The sequence below is a fragment of the Oreochromis aureus genome, linkage group 18 (genome assembly GCF_013358895.1).
Source record: "Oreochromis aureus strain Israel breed Guangdong linkage group 18, ZZ_aureus, whole genome shotgun sequence".
Lineage (NCBI taxonomy): Eukaryota > Metazoa > Chordata > Actinopteri > Cichliformes > Cichlidae > Oreochromis > Oreochromis aureus.
This window is the reverse complement of record NC_052959.1, coordinates 24,163,932-24,178,656: the sequence shown is the minus strand read 5'-3', so window position 1 is coordinate 24,178,656 and position 14,725 is coordinate 24,163,932. Positions and strand designations below refer to the sequence as shown.

Here is a 14,725-nt window from a genome sequence, read left to right as displayed (position 1 = left end):
CAGGGTCTGATATGATGAGAGAGATAGTATAAGGAAGTGTATAGTGGAGTGTTTTTGCGTGTTGATGAATGTGACCATTTATTGTATCCCTGGAGAGTTGGAGTAAAGCTGCACATGGAACAATGTCAACAAAAAAATGATAGTGATTGCTTGCAGGCATGCCCAACAATAAAATCCAAAATAAATGTGCATATGGGAGGGGGCTGAGACATACAGATGGCAGAGGTGTTTGTAGAAGTAAAGACAGTGCAAACACTCCAGGTAACTATATCAGGCAACTCTCATTAGAGAGATTGTCTTTGGTTCAGTACATGACAAGCCTGGCATATCTAGGATCTAAATGAGCACAGCTCCCAACTCCATGAGTTCAGCTACAACAAAAAGGAAGCGGCACAAATTTTATGTCTGCAAATGTTTGCCAGAATGTGTGTTCTGTGGGAGGTGACGCTGTTGCGACTTCTAAAACAAGAGCTTCAAAACCTCAAGCTCAGCATGGTCGGCCTCATTTCAGCATCAGATCAGCCTAAACCTTTTGACACTGGGACAAAGGAGGCTTCATTAAAAGATCCACACACACATCCGTGGTGGATGAGTGTGTGTGCACGTTTTAGTTGACTGACATCCAGCTGGGAGGGGCAACAGAAGCATCTTTGATTAACCCAGTGGGGGCATTTCGGTAGCTGTTTGTACCGAGGCTCATTTCAAACTTCTCTCCATCTACAAAGCAAACTTCCATAAGGTTGTCTGTCATAATCGTAGCTATCTGTAAAAGTATTAGGATCAAAACAGACTTAATACTGTTCATTGAATGTCAAATTCATTTCAATTACTCTATCAAGTCTGAAAAAACTTAAACAATGAAGGGCCCGCTTCATTAAATTTTCTAAGGGGGCCTTTATCTATAGAAACTAAAAAAGAATGAAGCAACAAAAACATAGAAGCAACACACGGTGCTGCTGCTGCTGCTCATTCAGCAACCAAAACAACATAATGACAAATAAAGCTAGAAAAAAACATGGTAGGTATTGCTGCTTTTCTGGGCACAGGCTATTTTTACAAAAGAGATTCTTAATCTCAACGGTTTCATTCAAGGCTAAGCAGACATCACTGGTTAAAAAAAAGACAGTATATTAAAAAATATTCACCCACTGTTACTAAATATAACTGATTAGCCATAATACCTGAACCAAATAGCTCATTACCATTGCATATATAAAAGTACACATCCAAACATTACATAACTATATTGCTTGATATGAATGACCAGTTTCATCAGGAGACACTTGATATGAATGAGCGTGGCAAAGAGTTCAAGGTGTTTACTTCCCAAGATGAAGCATTTGAGAGATGTGCTGGAAAAAGTAAGTCCGACTGATGGGACTTTGAAACTTCACGTTGCTTAAAAAACACTGCAGTGCTCAACACTATTAGCACTTCAGCCTTTTTTCCCCTAATACGGACCCACGTCAACATGCAACACATTTGCATAATGCCCGTCTAGATGCTGGGTGGTGCGCTCTAAACAAAGCTAATAAGCAGCTGTCTAAAAGTGTGTCATTTTTATTTACTAGCTCAAGCCACTCTGCTAGCGCTAAAATGTCCCAGTCACAAGCAAACCACTCAGACTGTAGTGGATTAGTTTTATTTTTAAAGGCACACTCCAGAAAACAATAGCAAAATTGTTATTGTTAGCCTGTGCTATTTTCTGAACTCATGCTTAACTGAACTGCAGCAAACATCTAAATGTTCTGTATAAATGTAGGCAACGCTCTTGCCTACATTTTGCTAAGGTATTGTAAGGTGAAACAAAGGGGACACATATATTACTGGGCAGGTGGTTTTAATGTTGTGGCTGAACAGCGTATATTGCCCATCCATCTATCCAGCCACCTATCTGCTTTAAGGTAGCCGATTGGCTGACGCCTATCTCACCTGTCACTGGTTGAAATATACCAGTTAATCAAAAAAAATTTGTTTGAATTTTCAAAAAAAAAAACAACCCAGTTTTTAATAGACAAACTACATTCACACCATTTCCAAAACCTATAGTGGCCATTTTTTACTATGCTGGATGAACAGATGTTTTGTGACTCGCCGTTTTATAATGTATCTATCATTTAAACTCCATCATTCCATGCTTGACATCCTTTCGGCCTGCTCGAGGTGCTCTTCCTCCTTCCCCTTCCTCATCAACATGCAGAGCTTGTAGGTGCAAAACTCTGCAAGGCTTGTACCAATTAATGTGATTCTTGCTACATGTTCGACTTGTAAGGTTTAATGAAGGTGTTTGCCCTGAGCACATTGTGTTATACATTGTACATTTAGCAGGCCTCCTATTCTGACATCGAGTGCAGTGGGGATGACTATGAAAAATGAGATTTATGAAGAATTGGGACAATGATTTATACGTCTCCATATGTGTCTTTCCCATTTTGCTGTATAAAGGAATCCATATAGTTATTACAGTTTATCAAAATACCAACTATTTAGAGCTTACTCTCTCGTTTGTAAATACAATGTTGCGAGACAGATTGGTATTTTGGCAGGGAGAGTGGCGTGCAGGTTGCTTTATTATTTACCAACGATAAACAGTCACTATGCATCTATTATCATTGATAGATTAACATATTATCAGTACTTTTTAGTTGGAGTTGTGCCGTTTGGTGCAGACTGTGTTGTAGAGCTGAGAGGAATTGCAGTTGGACACAATATTTAATCAAATTTTAAACTATAAAATTGTCATAAAATAATTGGTGCAACATTAAAAAAAAATAATAAATGTTTTATGCAAACAAATCTAAAGGGCAGGCTGTGCAGCTTGTGAGGTGGAATTTGAAGTTTAAGCACCAACACAGTATTTGATGTCATATTTAATTAAAGATCATCATTGGTTTGGCACATTAAACTGATGTATTGTAATATATTTGTATAGTAACAAAGGTAAAACTTATATCTTTCTTTTTTAATCATTTAAAAATAGCCGTTTTCTTTTTTCTTCGATGAGAAGTGTAAAGAGACATGTTAAGTTTCACATGCCTGGTGCTCAGTGTTACAACACCCAACCACCCTTATTGCACCACGCCAATTGATCTCAACTGTCCCCACCAGCAGCAGGCGCAGCGGCCGGTATGGCCACTTGATTAAAGAACGGTCATAGATTTGATCACACATGTAACCGCATTGCTAATGAGCACTGTGATTGATGTGCTGCGTGTTAGCCCTCCCAGCCACCTCTGGCAATATACCTAAAGTGCATATTTTGGCGAGTGCAGTACGTTCTCATGCCTTTAAAAGACTTTGATGAATGCATGAGAGCATTAATGGTTTTCATCAATTGTAGAGGTGTTACAAGCTCATAGCAGACAGATGAATTTCAGAGACTGCTCAAGTGGAGGTGTCTAAAAATGCAGTCTTTTATTAAGTTGACAATAGAAACCTTGGAAATATTGAGCATATTAGTTATATTTGTTTGTTAGCTGGGCTTAGACTGCTTGAGGATAATGGTAGTCAGGAATAAAAGGCGTACACAGCACCTCAGCAGTGAGATGCAACCTTTCAGCTTTCACATAACTCCAGGAAAAAAAATAAATAATTAAGAGTTCTTCCCAATTAGCTGACATGAATATGCACTTCCCTCATGGGAAATGCTTTGTTCCATTCTAGCTTCTGTGACATATGACACGAAAGATATACCCGGGGGGGGGCAGACTGGGAGCTGTACTATTGATTCAAACATTTTCCATTTTAAATACCGGCTACTCATTATCCACAGCTGCATCACGCACATCGCCTAGTAAAGAATTCTTTAGCTTTATGTGGTAACATAGGACTAGTGTTTAACAACCTTATGTATTTAACTGATGACCTATTATAACTTTCAATAACATATGATAACAAAAAAACTAAAAAGTTAGTCAAATCATTATTTTTTTGTCATGTGACTTTCACTTTCTGAATGTGTATTATATTCTTTAGCAACTGATGAATAAATATGCATTCTGTAAGAAAATGTTCTGAGGCTTTTGTAGCGTTGTAGATGTTTCATTGTAGCAGTTGTGCAGAGGTGAAGTACTTGTTACAATGAATCTGCGAAGGAGTTAAAATATGGAAAAAAAGTATACCTCTAGTGTTATGTATGCCTATATTGCAGTCACAACACATTTTCTCAAGGGGACCATTAATCCTTCTTTACTAGCTGCATATCATGTTGTTATCTTGACACCTTTAGAGGGGAGTCACAACATTTGGCATCCTGCTATCACCTCACTGCCACAGAAATCAACACTAAGGGAAAAAAATGCCTATTTGAAGGGATTTTCCAAAAGCTTTTAACATGGGCTGTCTTCTAAACACATCCAGTAAACTAGTGGAATGTGTTAATTTAAGTGATCTGGAACCTGCCAATCAGAGCAAACATCCCATACAATAAAGTGCATTTATTTAAAAGCGCTTTAAACCACTATGAAACCACTATCACCAAAATTTGCTAATAAATCCTACTTTTCTGATGTAAAATGATTCATTGCAGTTGTACGCTTCTTGAAGAACTGCATTTTTTTATTCTTTGATTGATTGGCAAGGAATTGGCTGTTTTGATAAAATTCTCCTCCTTTATAAATGTGCATCAAACCAAGAGAAGAACACGTGTAAGTAACAATAAAATACCAAGAATACAAAACTGCTATTTTGATGATATTTGATGATGATAACCAATATTTTCTTGCTTAGCTTTGGCCGATGTGTGCGCTCAGCTTTGAAGGCACTACTCTTCTAAGTCATTGGGGCTTTCCATTCTAGACAGCTGTGATCTAAAATGAGTGACACTTGGAGTATTCAGGGTTGTATTATCTCCAGGTGTATTCTGAGATTTTCTTTGATGCGAGGCAGCCTCTATTCTCTTCTCTGATCACAGTCATCTCAAGACAGATTAGTCGGCATCCATCACAAAGACTACAGAGGGAGCCTATGAGCTACAGCAGGGAAAGCAGAGCTGCAGAATAAGCTTCTTTACCATTCAGCAGTGTGATGTGGAATCATCTGTTACATTAAGAGCGCATAAAGGCGCGCTTCAGTTATTGTTTTGTGATGTCGGAGACATTGAAATAGAATAGAGAGATATTCTATGATCACATCAGCTTGTTTTGTAGTGATGCAAGCATCTTGTTAGCTAAAGACACAACTCCACCATCACCATAGAATCAATGGGATGGCTGCGCAAAATCCAAAAAAATCCAAAAACCATGCTGGATAAAAAAAAATGGGGAGAAAAAGCATGAGAAACTTGAGATGATTTGATGAAAGTGTGACAGGATGGTGTGGGGGGGGTAAAGAAAACTACAAACTATCACATGCACATGGAGCCAAATTGATAAGGTCAACATGTTAGCGATGCTTAAGACTTGTAATATAAACTACAAGTGTGGTTAATCAGGCTCAGAGTTATCAGTTGCATCTGAAGAGTATATAAAAGTTTAGAAAAAGTGAAATATTTGGACTAGCTCATTGAAGTTCTGGGCACAACTGAAGTGTAGATGCACTGTGATAAGCACTTCAAAAAAAAAAAGAAAAAAAAAAAGAAATCTAGCTTTGACAAGTCAACAGAGATGAAATCATTTGAGGCAAATGAAAAATTCACACTCAATAAAAAAAAAAGCAGTAGTGCTGGATTGATTTTTTTTCTTCTCTTTCACAAGATGAGTTCGGCAGCAGTACAATCATTAAGGCAGTTTAGTTCATCATTTGATAAACAAACTCCTTATAAATCTGGCAGAAATTTCGTCTGCAACAACATCTCGGTGGCAGGTTTATTTTGTGGGGGTGTAGCCGCATCTTCCTTCTTTTCGTCAGAAGTTGAGCCAATGTGACATACATTATGATGTGCTCATCGTGTGGAGATGCATTGGAGTGGCGTCCTCCGTTCCTCCAGCAGAGATTACAGTTGGGCCTCTGTAATAGCTCTGGGCAGGAGGAGGATGACATGGCTCTTTGCATGCATGGGAAACAGTGTGTGGGTGAGAAGCATGGCACTAACATTACACAAAGTGGTTACTTACAGGTAGTAAGTGTAGGAGTGATAGGTTCTTCTGCCGAGTGGGGTGGTGGTAGGATTTAAGCAGTGGAGGAGGGGAGGGGATGGAATGAAAAGGAAAGAAAAAGTAAAAATATATTAATGTTTGAAAAAAGAGAAGAAATGAACAAAATCAGATATGGTGGCATACGTGGAGGTAAACTAGTGATCGTGAGGGCAAAGGTGATCGCTTGGAGTCATGTCATGCTTTGGTAAGGGGAGTCTCAGTACAGTACCAAAACCCCCTTTTATGAACACATAATTTGATACACCTATAAAAAATTACCATATCTGACCTCCAAGGTTGAAACTTAATGAGACGTTTGAATGTCTAAACACAACTCGGATTCCCTGTTGATAACGGTAAATTACACAAAATTCAACCAATGAAGTCATCTCCATCTCCGGTTTGATTAAGGCTAATTGAAAACAATTCCATTACTGTGTGCCGATTTTCACACCCACCCACTGATTGCTGTGCTACACAGAAAGGCCCTGCTGTATGAAGAATCTTATATTACCGTCAAAAATAAACATGAAACACAGTGATTATATCAGTGCATAACTATGTCTTCCCACTCAGCTACATCTACTTGATCTAATGTGCCGACCTTTAGACTTTAATTCGAGACATGCAATTTCATATCAAAAGGACAAATTATATGCAATGCACAATAAGTTTTACTTGGGAATGAAGAAATCTCTGCAGAAACTGGCACTGTATTATTTTAAGCCTCGCCGTGGACAAAAGGGGGTTGATATTTGCTGAGCTTTAGCTCCCCTGATTGCTGGGATATGTACAGAAGACCTCTCTCCAGTATTGGGTCCGGGGCTAATGTAAACTTAGCCTTCAGTTATACGGCCATCCTCTTTGCTTTTGAGCCTTTCATCATATTTTCTTATCTCCTTCACGCCTCTCTCCGTACCACGGGACTCAAAAACATATTTCTTTCCCATCCCAGTGTCACTGAGGCGCTGCACATTTGTTTGAGGGTGCCGTGGAAACGGATTAATTTTTCATGGCACACTGTATCTCATGGCTGTAAACAGCCTTAATGGGGCGTATCAACATAATCAAATTAATTATTTACTACGACACTGACAATGCTACTGTTTGAGGGAAAAATATACAAACTGATAAAACTGAAACTACTTATTTGTTGGCGCTCTGCAAGTAAGTTCAGCCACTTCCACAAATCTGAAATAGTCATTCAAAAACTAAAAGGGGGGAGGGGGACGGAAAAAAAAAAAAGCTTACCTTTTCTTCATAAGCAGCACCACTCCTAAGAAGATGATGACAAAGAGGAGGATACCGGCGATGACCCCTGCGATCTTTACGGTGTGGTCTGTTTGCTTCTCGGGCTCCACTGCGTCAGGCTTGTGAGTGGCTGCTCCTGAAAAACACCGTGACGGATAAGAGTCAAACAAATGGAGCACATCTCGTCACCATTTCATGTTGTCTCACATTAAGCCAATACCCAAGAACTAATCTATATATTCAATATATCTTCTCACTGATTTGACAGTGTGGAATCAGTGCACCAATATTCCAAGGACCACAAAAATGAGTACAAATAAAGACTAATGCTGATCCTAACAGCAAGTGACTCCCTATTGTCCTAAAGACCACCTCTAGCTCTGCCCTTAGTGGACATCAGCGCTCTGTGGATCAAGCTGCACTGAGAGAGATAAGTGCATACCATCTTTACCCTTGGTTAATCACATTTGAGGCAAATGGTTGCTGGGCTGTAGAAAAATGTAAGACGCAGGGCGGGAAAGATAATGCCCAAGAAGATAAAAATGACTGAAATAACCAAAACATTAAATATTAGCCTGAAAGGAGATAGCCAACAACGAGAGGCACAAAGAGAGAGGAAGATGGGGGAGAAAACAGCTTGTTTTTAACAGCATCTGTTCCTTGAGAAGTGATAAGAAGCACTCAGAAGGCAATGCTGCCGGAATCACAACTGTCCACCTCAACAACACCATTATTCCTTGTCACCAGAGGTAAATTTAGAATGATAAATTGTTATGTCAAATATCTTAGAGTGAGCTTCCTTCTCTCTCCAGAATTGCCATTTTCTCTTCCTATCAAAAAGTTAAATATCCATCCCGGGCCGGCTGTGACATATTGTTCTTCCTCTGGTGTGTCGTTATCAACAGCCATCAAGCGCCTTTATTTAAAAATATACGATTTTAAGGCCTGGGCTGTGGAGGATTTCAAGACGGGTGACATCATCATGTCTGGATTGATGGAGCTGATTTTGTCCCAATATACTGTTAGAGGCTAATCTTGCCGTCAGTGACAAATCCTCGATAGAGCCGCGGGGGCTGTGCGTCCCCCTACTGCAACTCTGTATTGTCGGTGAACTTGGGCGATTTGTGCACCAACAAGTGAAAAACTGAGCAGAATTTGAATAGTTTCACTTGAGCTTCCCTTTGTGTGTTTGCAGTTGTCACAGCTGCAACAACCAGCACCGACTCTCCCTTAATCTCCCAGAAATAATGAGAAATATTCATGAAAGGGGATTAACTCCTGTCAAAAATCTCCCAACATTGACACATCAAATGACAATCGCACCTCAAACGGGTCTTTAATGTCCAGTAATTCTGAGAAGATGAAGGTAGAAGGCAACGTCTTCAAGTCTTTGATTTAATCAGAATGACTTTATGCAAATTGAAAGAAGATAAACAAAAAAATGCACACATGCAAAATTCCACTTGTTGCCCCCCTCCTGTTGAGGGAATCGGGAGTGCCCCCTCCCATGAATTCAAATCCAGAGTGTTACTACCAAGCTGTGGAGAGAATAACGGACCTGTTAGTTGGTTGTCACCGGGCGCTGGGACGATGCGGATGTACGGGGTTGTGAGCTGAGTCACGAGTATGGCGGCTGTGTATAGTCAGTGGATCCAGGAGGGCATGCAGTAAAAAGAGACAAAGAAAGAGAAACAGGCCACACTGAACACAAGTCCCATCATCATGCAACACCTCCAAGAAAGACACTAAATAGCAGTAACAGCAGGGATTTTTTTTATAGTTTGTTCCACCAAGTCTGCAGTAGCAATAATTTCAGAAAGGTTAATATCTTTATGAGTCTAATGTAGGGCACTAAAGCATATTTCTACAGGTGATAAAATTCCCCAGCCCATGAACTCTTTGGCTTTTGCCTATTGAGCCATGTAGATGGAGACATCTGGAACTCCACCAAGAAATCTATAGCAGGGCTGCATGCAAACTACACAATATAAGAGACTGTCAGGGCGTGTGACAGGACCTCCCACGGCCCACAGCCGAGTGTGACTACGGCTCCCTCTGGCCTTATCAATTCTGCTCCCAGATCAATGGTGCTTAGACTTCATCACCCTTAATGTGAGGAGCAGGACGTTGAGGCAGCATAGCTAAGTACCTACAGACCTCCGTGGGCACACAGGCTGCCTCCAAGTCACGGAAAACACGTTTCGATCGATAAATTGACCACATTTATGTGAATACTATATCACACAATTTTGTCTCATCTCACACTTTTGTTGTCATTTAGAAAAAACATGTTAATTCTGTTAGTTCCCAGAATTCAAATGCAAGAGACGTTAGGAAGTGCATGTCGCAAACATCTCTATTCACACAAACTGATCTAGTCCTACCTTTAGTGGCAACTCGCACACAGTCGATTTTGGTTTCCTGTACCGAGAGATAAATAAAAAGGAGGAAAAGAGATGGGGAAATAGGTTATTATGAGATGCACACACAAAGACACACAGCAGCAACAACACCTATGTAAGAACCCATAGTTACAACAAAACAGCAAGGCCAGTTCCATGCTGTCCCCTATCATCTGTTGAGCTCAATGACTGTGACACAAAACGCAGTTAAGCGAGAGGGCCCACAGCACAGATTAGTGGTGCTGAGCTGCTGATTTGTCAGCCAACAGCGATCTGTCGGCAGCTTGCGGCTCAAGGTGGTCAGCCACTGTGGAGAAACCAGAGCCCTGTGACAAGCGACACCAACCCAGCATGCAGAGCTCCAAAAATGACACGTCAGGGAGACTTTCTGAATATGTAATGAAGTTCCAGCTCTGACAACAGCCTTCAACAACATTAAAAAAGAAAAAGAAAATGAAAACACTGCTCTCACTGTTGGCAGTGAAATTTGTTGTCAACAATATTCTGGTTTACAAGAAAAGGGACAGCGAGGCAAACAGGGAGGCAATGAGTAATACAGCACAAAAGACATGAGTGCTGTGTCCCTGTGTTGTCCCGGCCAAACTGTCCAATGAGCAATGAACCCACATGGGAGAGAGGCCATGAGAGGCATAATAAGGAGAAGAAAGAAAGAGGGGAGGGAAAAAAAACCCCCATCAATGTTCATGTGATCCTGTGTGCATGTGCATTCCCATTACTGCGGCTTTTAAGCCGTCAGATGGTTATTTCATTAAAGGCAACATTACAAGTCATATTTGATTTTTATTTGAACAGAAGGCTGAAAAAATTCTAGGTATGGATGGCGCACACCTTCTCTAAGTGCTAATTTTGTTTAAAAGGCCCAAACAAATCATACCAAAATCATCAGACATTAATAAAGGCTTCTAGGACCATCTATTGACAGTGAAGGCTTAATAAAAGAGAGTGCATTTGCCCACTGTGAATCAAAACATTGAATGTAAAAATGATGTCAGAGATGTCTCCATTACGGAGACAGAGCTCTATGCTGTATCAACACAGACGCTTTCATTTTGTTTGTTCAAAGAAGAGCGCCGTCAGACAATACATCCGTCTCACTGATTCACCCTGGAAGGTTTCAGACTGCCAGTGCTTTACTCTCAAGAGCAAACTTTCTAACTGGATTCAGCCCAGGCTCACATGCTATTTGTGTTGCCTCCTTAAAGACACGCTGGTGTTTCTCAAGGAGACTGTTTATGGTGATTCTCATTCAGGACCACAATCGGCAAGGCTCTTGAAGTTGCCATTGAGCTGTCTGCTGCGGCTCCATCGAGGGAGAGCCCTGCCAAATGCCACTTGATGACAGGGGCTGCGACCTGTACGATTGGTAGCCCCTATTGTTGTTCCCTGCCTCTCACACTTAACTGCCGCTGGGACAACTGCCGCTCTTAAATGCTGTTGATCAAAGGGTTGTCTGGTATTTGGCATAGAGCTCCATAGCAAAAGGCAGGAGAAGAGGGCCACAGAAATGGAGGGAGAGAGCAGCATGTCACGACACAGAGCTCTGCATTCCAAGCCTGACCCTGCTGCGGACCATTAAGACTGCACAAAGTGTCGTTAGTAAACTCACAAGAGTACTGCAGCACCTATCAGAAGCTGTGTGAAATGGCAATCTTACCATGCATGTGCATGCCAACATGAGCAGTTACTATGCTCAGTACCTTAATTCCTCTGAATCACCTAGGCAGTGATCGTTATATTGTCTTTAGCGTTTAGTCGTGCTTCTGCGTCCTTTACACGTATTGTGCGTGCACTGAGACAAGGCAGGGCACTGCGTTGCATAAAGGCTTCAATGGGACACAAGTTTGAATTTTTATTTAATTTCACTTATTCTTTGGTCGTAGGAAGTAGTAAAAGTATTCAGTACTCTAGCAGCATAGCTTCAACTTGCAAATCCATCTGAATACCTCTCACTTCACCTTCCACCTTTACTTCAAAGCATTCAGGAAAACCTATGGTGGTAGCTAAAAATGAGAGAGATGCAAAAGTCCCATTCTAAGCCAGTGTTTGGTTTGCTTGTTCTGAACTACTGTGGAAATATGGCAACATCATAGCCCATAGATCCTACTGTAGATACACAATATAGGCCAATATTGAGCTACACCCTCTTAATCTCTGAATTCAGGTGCTTTCAGTCCCATTGCCACAGTGGTATAAAATCAAGTATCTAGCCACGCAGTCTGTCTTTACATACATTTGTGAAGGAATGGGTAATTTCAAATTTAATTCAGACCCTTTTGCAACAAGTCCATTTATTATATTTTTCCCTCCAAGATATTTTACAACCAGCTTTAAATTTTAAAGTAGAAGTGTTAAAGAAAGAACCTCAACAACTTAACAACCCTACAAAGAGGGAGAGCGTGTAAAATTACAGAGGGATTACAGAGTGCTGAGGAGGACAGTAAGTAAAAGTTGCCAGTGCTCCATAGACTCAGTAACTGCAGAGGTCCAAATATTAACATCAGCACAAAAATTGTGCTAACAGAGCTTCATGTTTCTTCAGGTTCGTATGGCTGAGAAACTCTTGTGACACTTTTTTCATAAAGTGTATGATGGACTAATTTTAGGTTAACAAAAACATAAATTTTTAGGTAACTACTGTATAAACTATTGAAAACTAATATTTGATTAATTCTCATCCCAACCTTAAAGAAGTAATACCACGATGTAAAAATCCAATTGCTGAAGGTAAGATGGAAATACACAAACACAAGCACGTTATTGTAGTCATTACAGGACTTGATGACGTTTAACTGCCAGTCATCGAGTTAATGTCCAGAGTAAAGTTCAATTTAGAGCCAGGGTGTAGCTATAGTGCAGAAAATACTGTATAAAAAAAAAATAAGAAATGACAACCACCCACCCCATTGGCTGTGCTGACCGCCTGGTAATATATACTGTAGCTCTTCTGTGGCAGCAGAGGGGCATTCCAGTACCCGTTGTAGGTCTTGTTGTCCCCCACAGTAAAGGGCTGGGGCGAATGGATGCCAGCAGCGGGGAACTGAGCAGTGAAGTAGTACTGTGAATTAAGAAGCGTGGCGTTCTGGAAGTGAATGGGAACTGGGTAGCAGCGCAAAATTTCTGCCGTCCCTCGTGCTCTGCGTGGACGTTCCTCCTCCACCACCACCTGGTACGCACTGAAAATGCAGGACAAACAAAATTAACATACTCCACTGGGCCAAGCAGGCTCTTGTAGAATTCAACTGGCAATACAGACAGTTTTCTGCTTTGCCAGTTTGCTTTATAAAGTGTAAAAATTGTCTCTTTATGAAAGCCACAAACATGCATACTGCAAAGCTCCAAATCTCAGAGCAAACCAAGTCTCCAGAAATTACTCATTACTCATTTAGACAAGAAATAAGAGATTTATGCAATGCAAACTAAGTTCTTACCCTCTCTAACTTTAATTATATAACAAGTCATTTAAATAGAACTTCTGTTGGATTAAAACTAATATACATTGGTTTTGCAATGTCTGTCAGGTATGTATACATTCCCTTTTACTTAAATGCATTGATTGCACTTTATAATGTCACACTATTAAGCATTAAGGTATTAGTAAGTTACAGTATTAGCAAGGACTTAGTTCATATAACATTATTCCTCCTTAATATGCCATTTATAAATACAGATATATTGCTATAAATATGATTATGACTATTATTATCATTACAATTATTACTAATTAGCGATGTAGTGTAAAACTAGTGAGCACAACATGCATTGTGCATGCATTGTGGGCAATCAGCTATACACTGTGTAACAATACCATTAATGTTATTTAATAAATTACAAATGCATTAAAGCATATTTACAACTAATTGATTGTTTGCCCGCTGTGTAAAGGCTACAGCAATAAATAACTTGTTTTTCTCGACTAAATAAGAACTCTATTTATATAAATCCCTTCTTAAAAGTGAAGTCAACATAAAAGACTGAAAAATACCGGCCAATAGAAATGAGCGGTGGCACGGGACATTCATTTGCCTTTTCATTATTCAGCAAATGAAAAGGTTAACGGCTCTTTCCATTTCCTCTCCATCCAAGTCTTGTGTTTAGCTAGATCAAAACTGCAGCCCTCTGTGACTCTGACAGGGATGACATTGTCTCTGAGCCGGCCACTTAGCCCGAGGGGGAGACTGACTGTCTTATAGACGTTCATGTTAGTATGCATCGCGCATCTGAAGTGGACCTCCTGTTAAATCCATTGAGTTGCTGAGTGACAAAGAGTCTGTTTACAGCTGCCACGCAGAATAACCAGCCATGATTGGGAACTAGTGATCCATTTGCAAAAGAGCTAAAGAACCAACAACGCATTATCACAGATGATGGAGCAAAGTTTTTGTGCTCTATGAATGAAGGATTTCAGAAATGAATGAAATATGGTGCAGCTCTAGTTTTGCGGAGCTGGTTTAAGAGCTTTTATTTGCAACTGCATCATGTTTATAAATGCATAAATAAATTGTTTGCCTATTGTTTACACAGGACCACGAGTCCCACACTGTTTTCTAGAGTTTGTGGGGTTTTTCCCTTACTGTACATGCTCTCCTGCAAGGACCATCATACAGGCAATTTAACACATGCGTTATTCCACTGAAGGCTGGTGATGCAAGCTATGACTGAAGACTGCAATGCAGAAAACAATGGATGTAAACACTTAACAATTCACATAGAATCAGTTCTAGAAATCACTGTAAATGAGAACATAGTATACGCACAGTATTTTGGTGCGAGAACCAAGAGCCCATTTCATACCTGAAGACATATAAACACATCATTTGGATATAGTTTATATCTGGTAGCACAAACCTTCCTTGCCTTCTTCATTTTACCTGCTTTGTCTGCCATCCGACTTCATTTAGAATTAAATTAGACTACTCTGAAGTCAACATTAGCAGTGCTTGAAAGGCATTCATTTTCCCCTCTATGCTGGAAGACTAG

At 40.2% G+C, this 14,725-nt stretch overlaps 1 protein-coding gene across 5 annotated transcripts in view; it reads right to left on the bottom strand.

Moving 5' to 3' along the window:
• The window catches only part of LOC116313381 (receptor-type tyrosine-protein phosphatase mu), a 158,286-nt gene that overhangs the window by 44,970 nt on the left and 98,591 nt on the right, over positions 1–14,725 (bottom strand). For 4 of the 5 annotated variants that reach the window (XM_031731057.2, XM_031731058.2, XM_031731056.2 and 1 more), the window contains 5 exons: positions 12,648–12,921; positions 9,710–9,746; positions 8,884–8,958; positions 7,326–7,461; positions 6,054–6,083 (listed from right to left, as the gene is read on the bottom strand). In XM_031731057.2, the coding sequence (XP_031586917.2) occupies positions 6,054–6,083; positions 7,326–7,461; positions 8,884–8,958; positions 9,710–9,746; positions 12,648–12,921 (552 nt within the window). The remainder of the gene's footprint in view (positions 1–6,053; positions 6,084–7,325; positions 7,462–8,883; positions 8,959–9,709; positions 9,747–12,647; positions 12,922–14,725) is intronic. The other variant, XM_031731059.2, reaches the window with a different exon arrangement.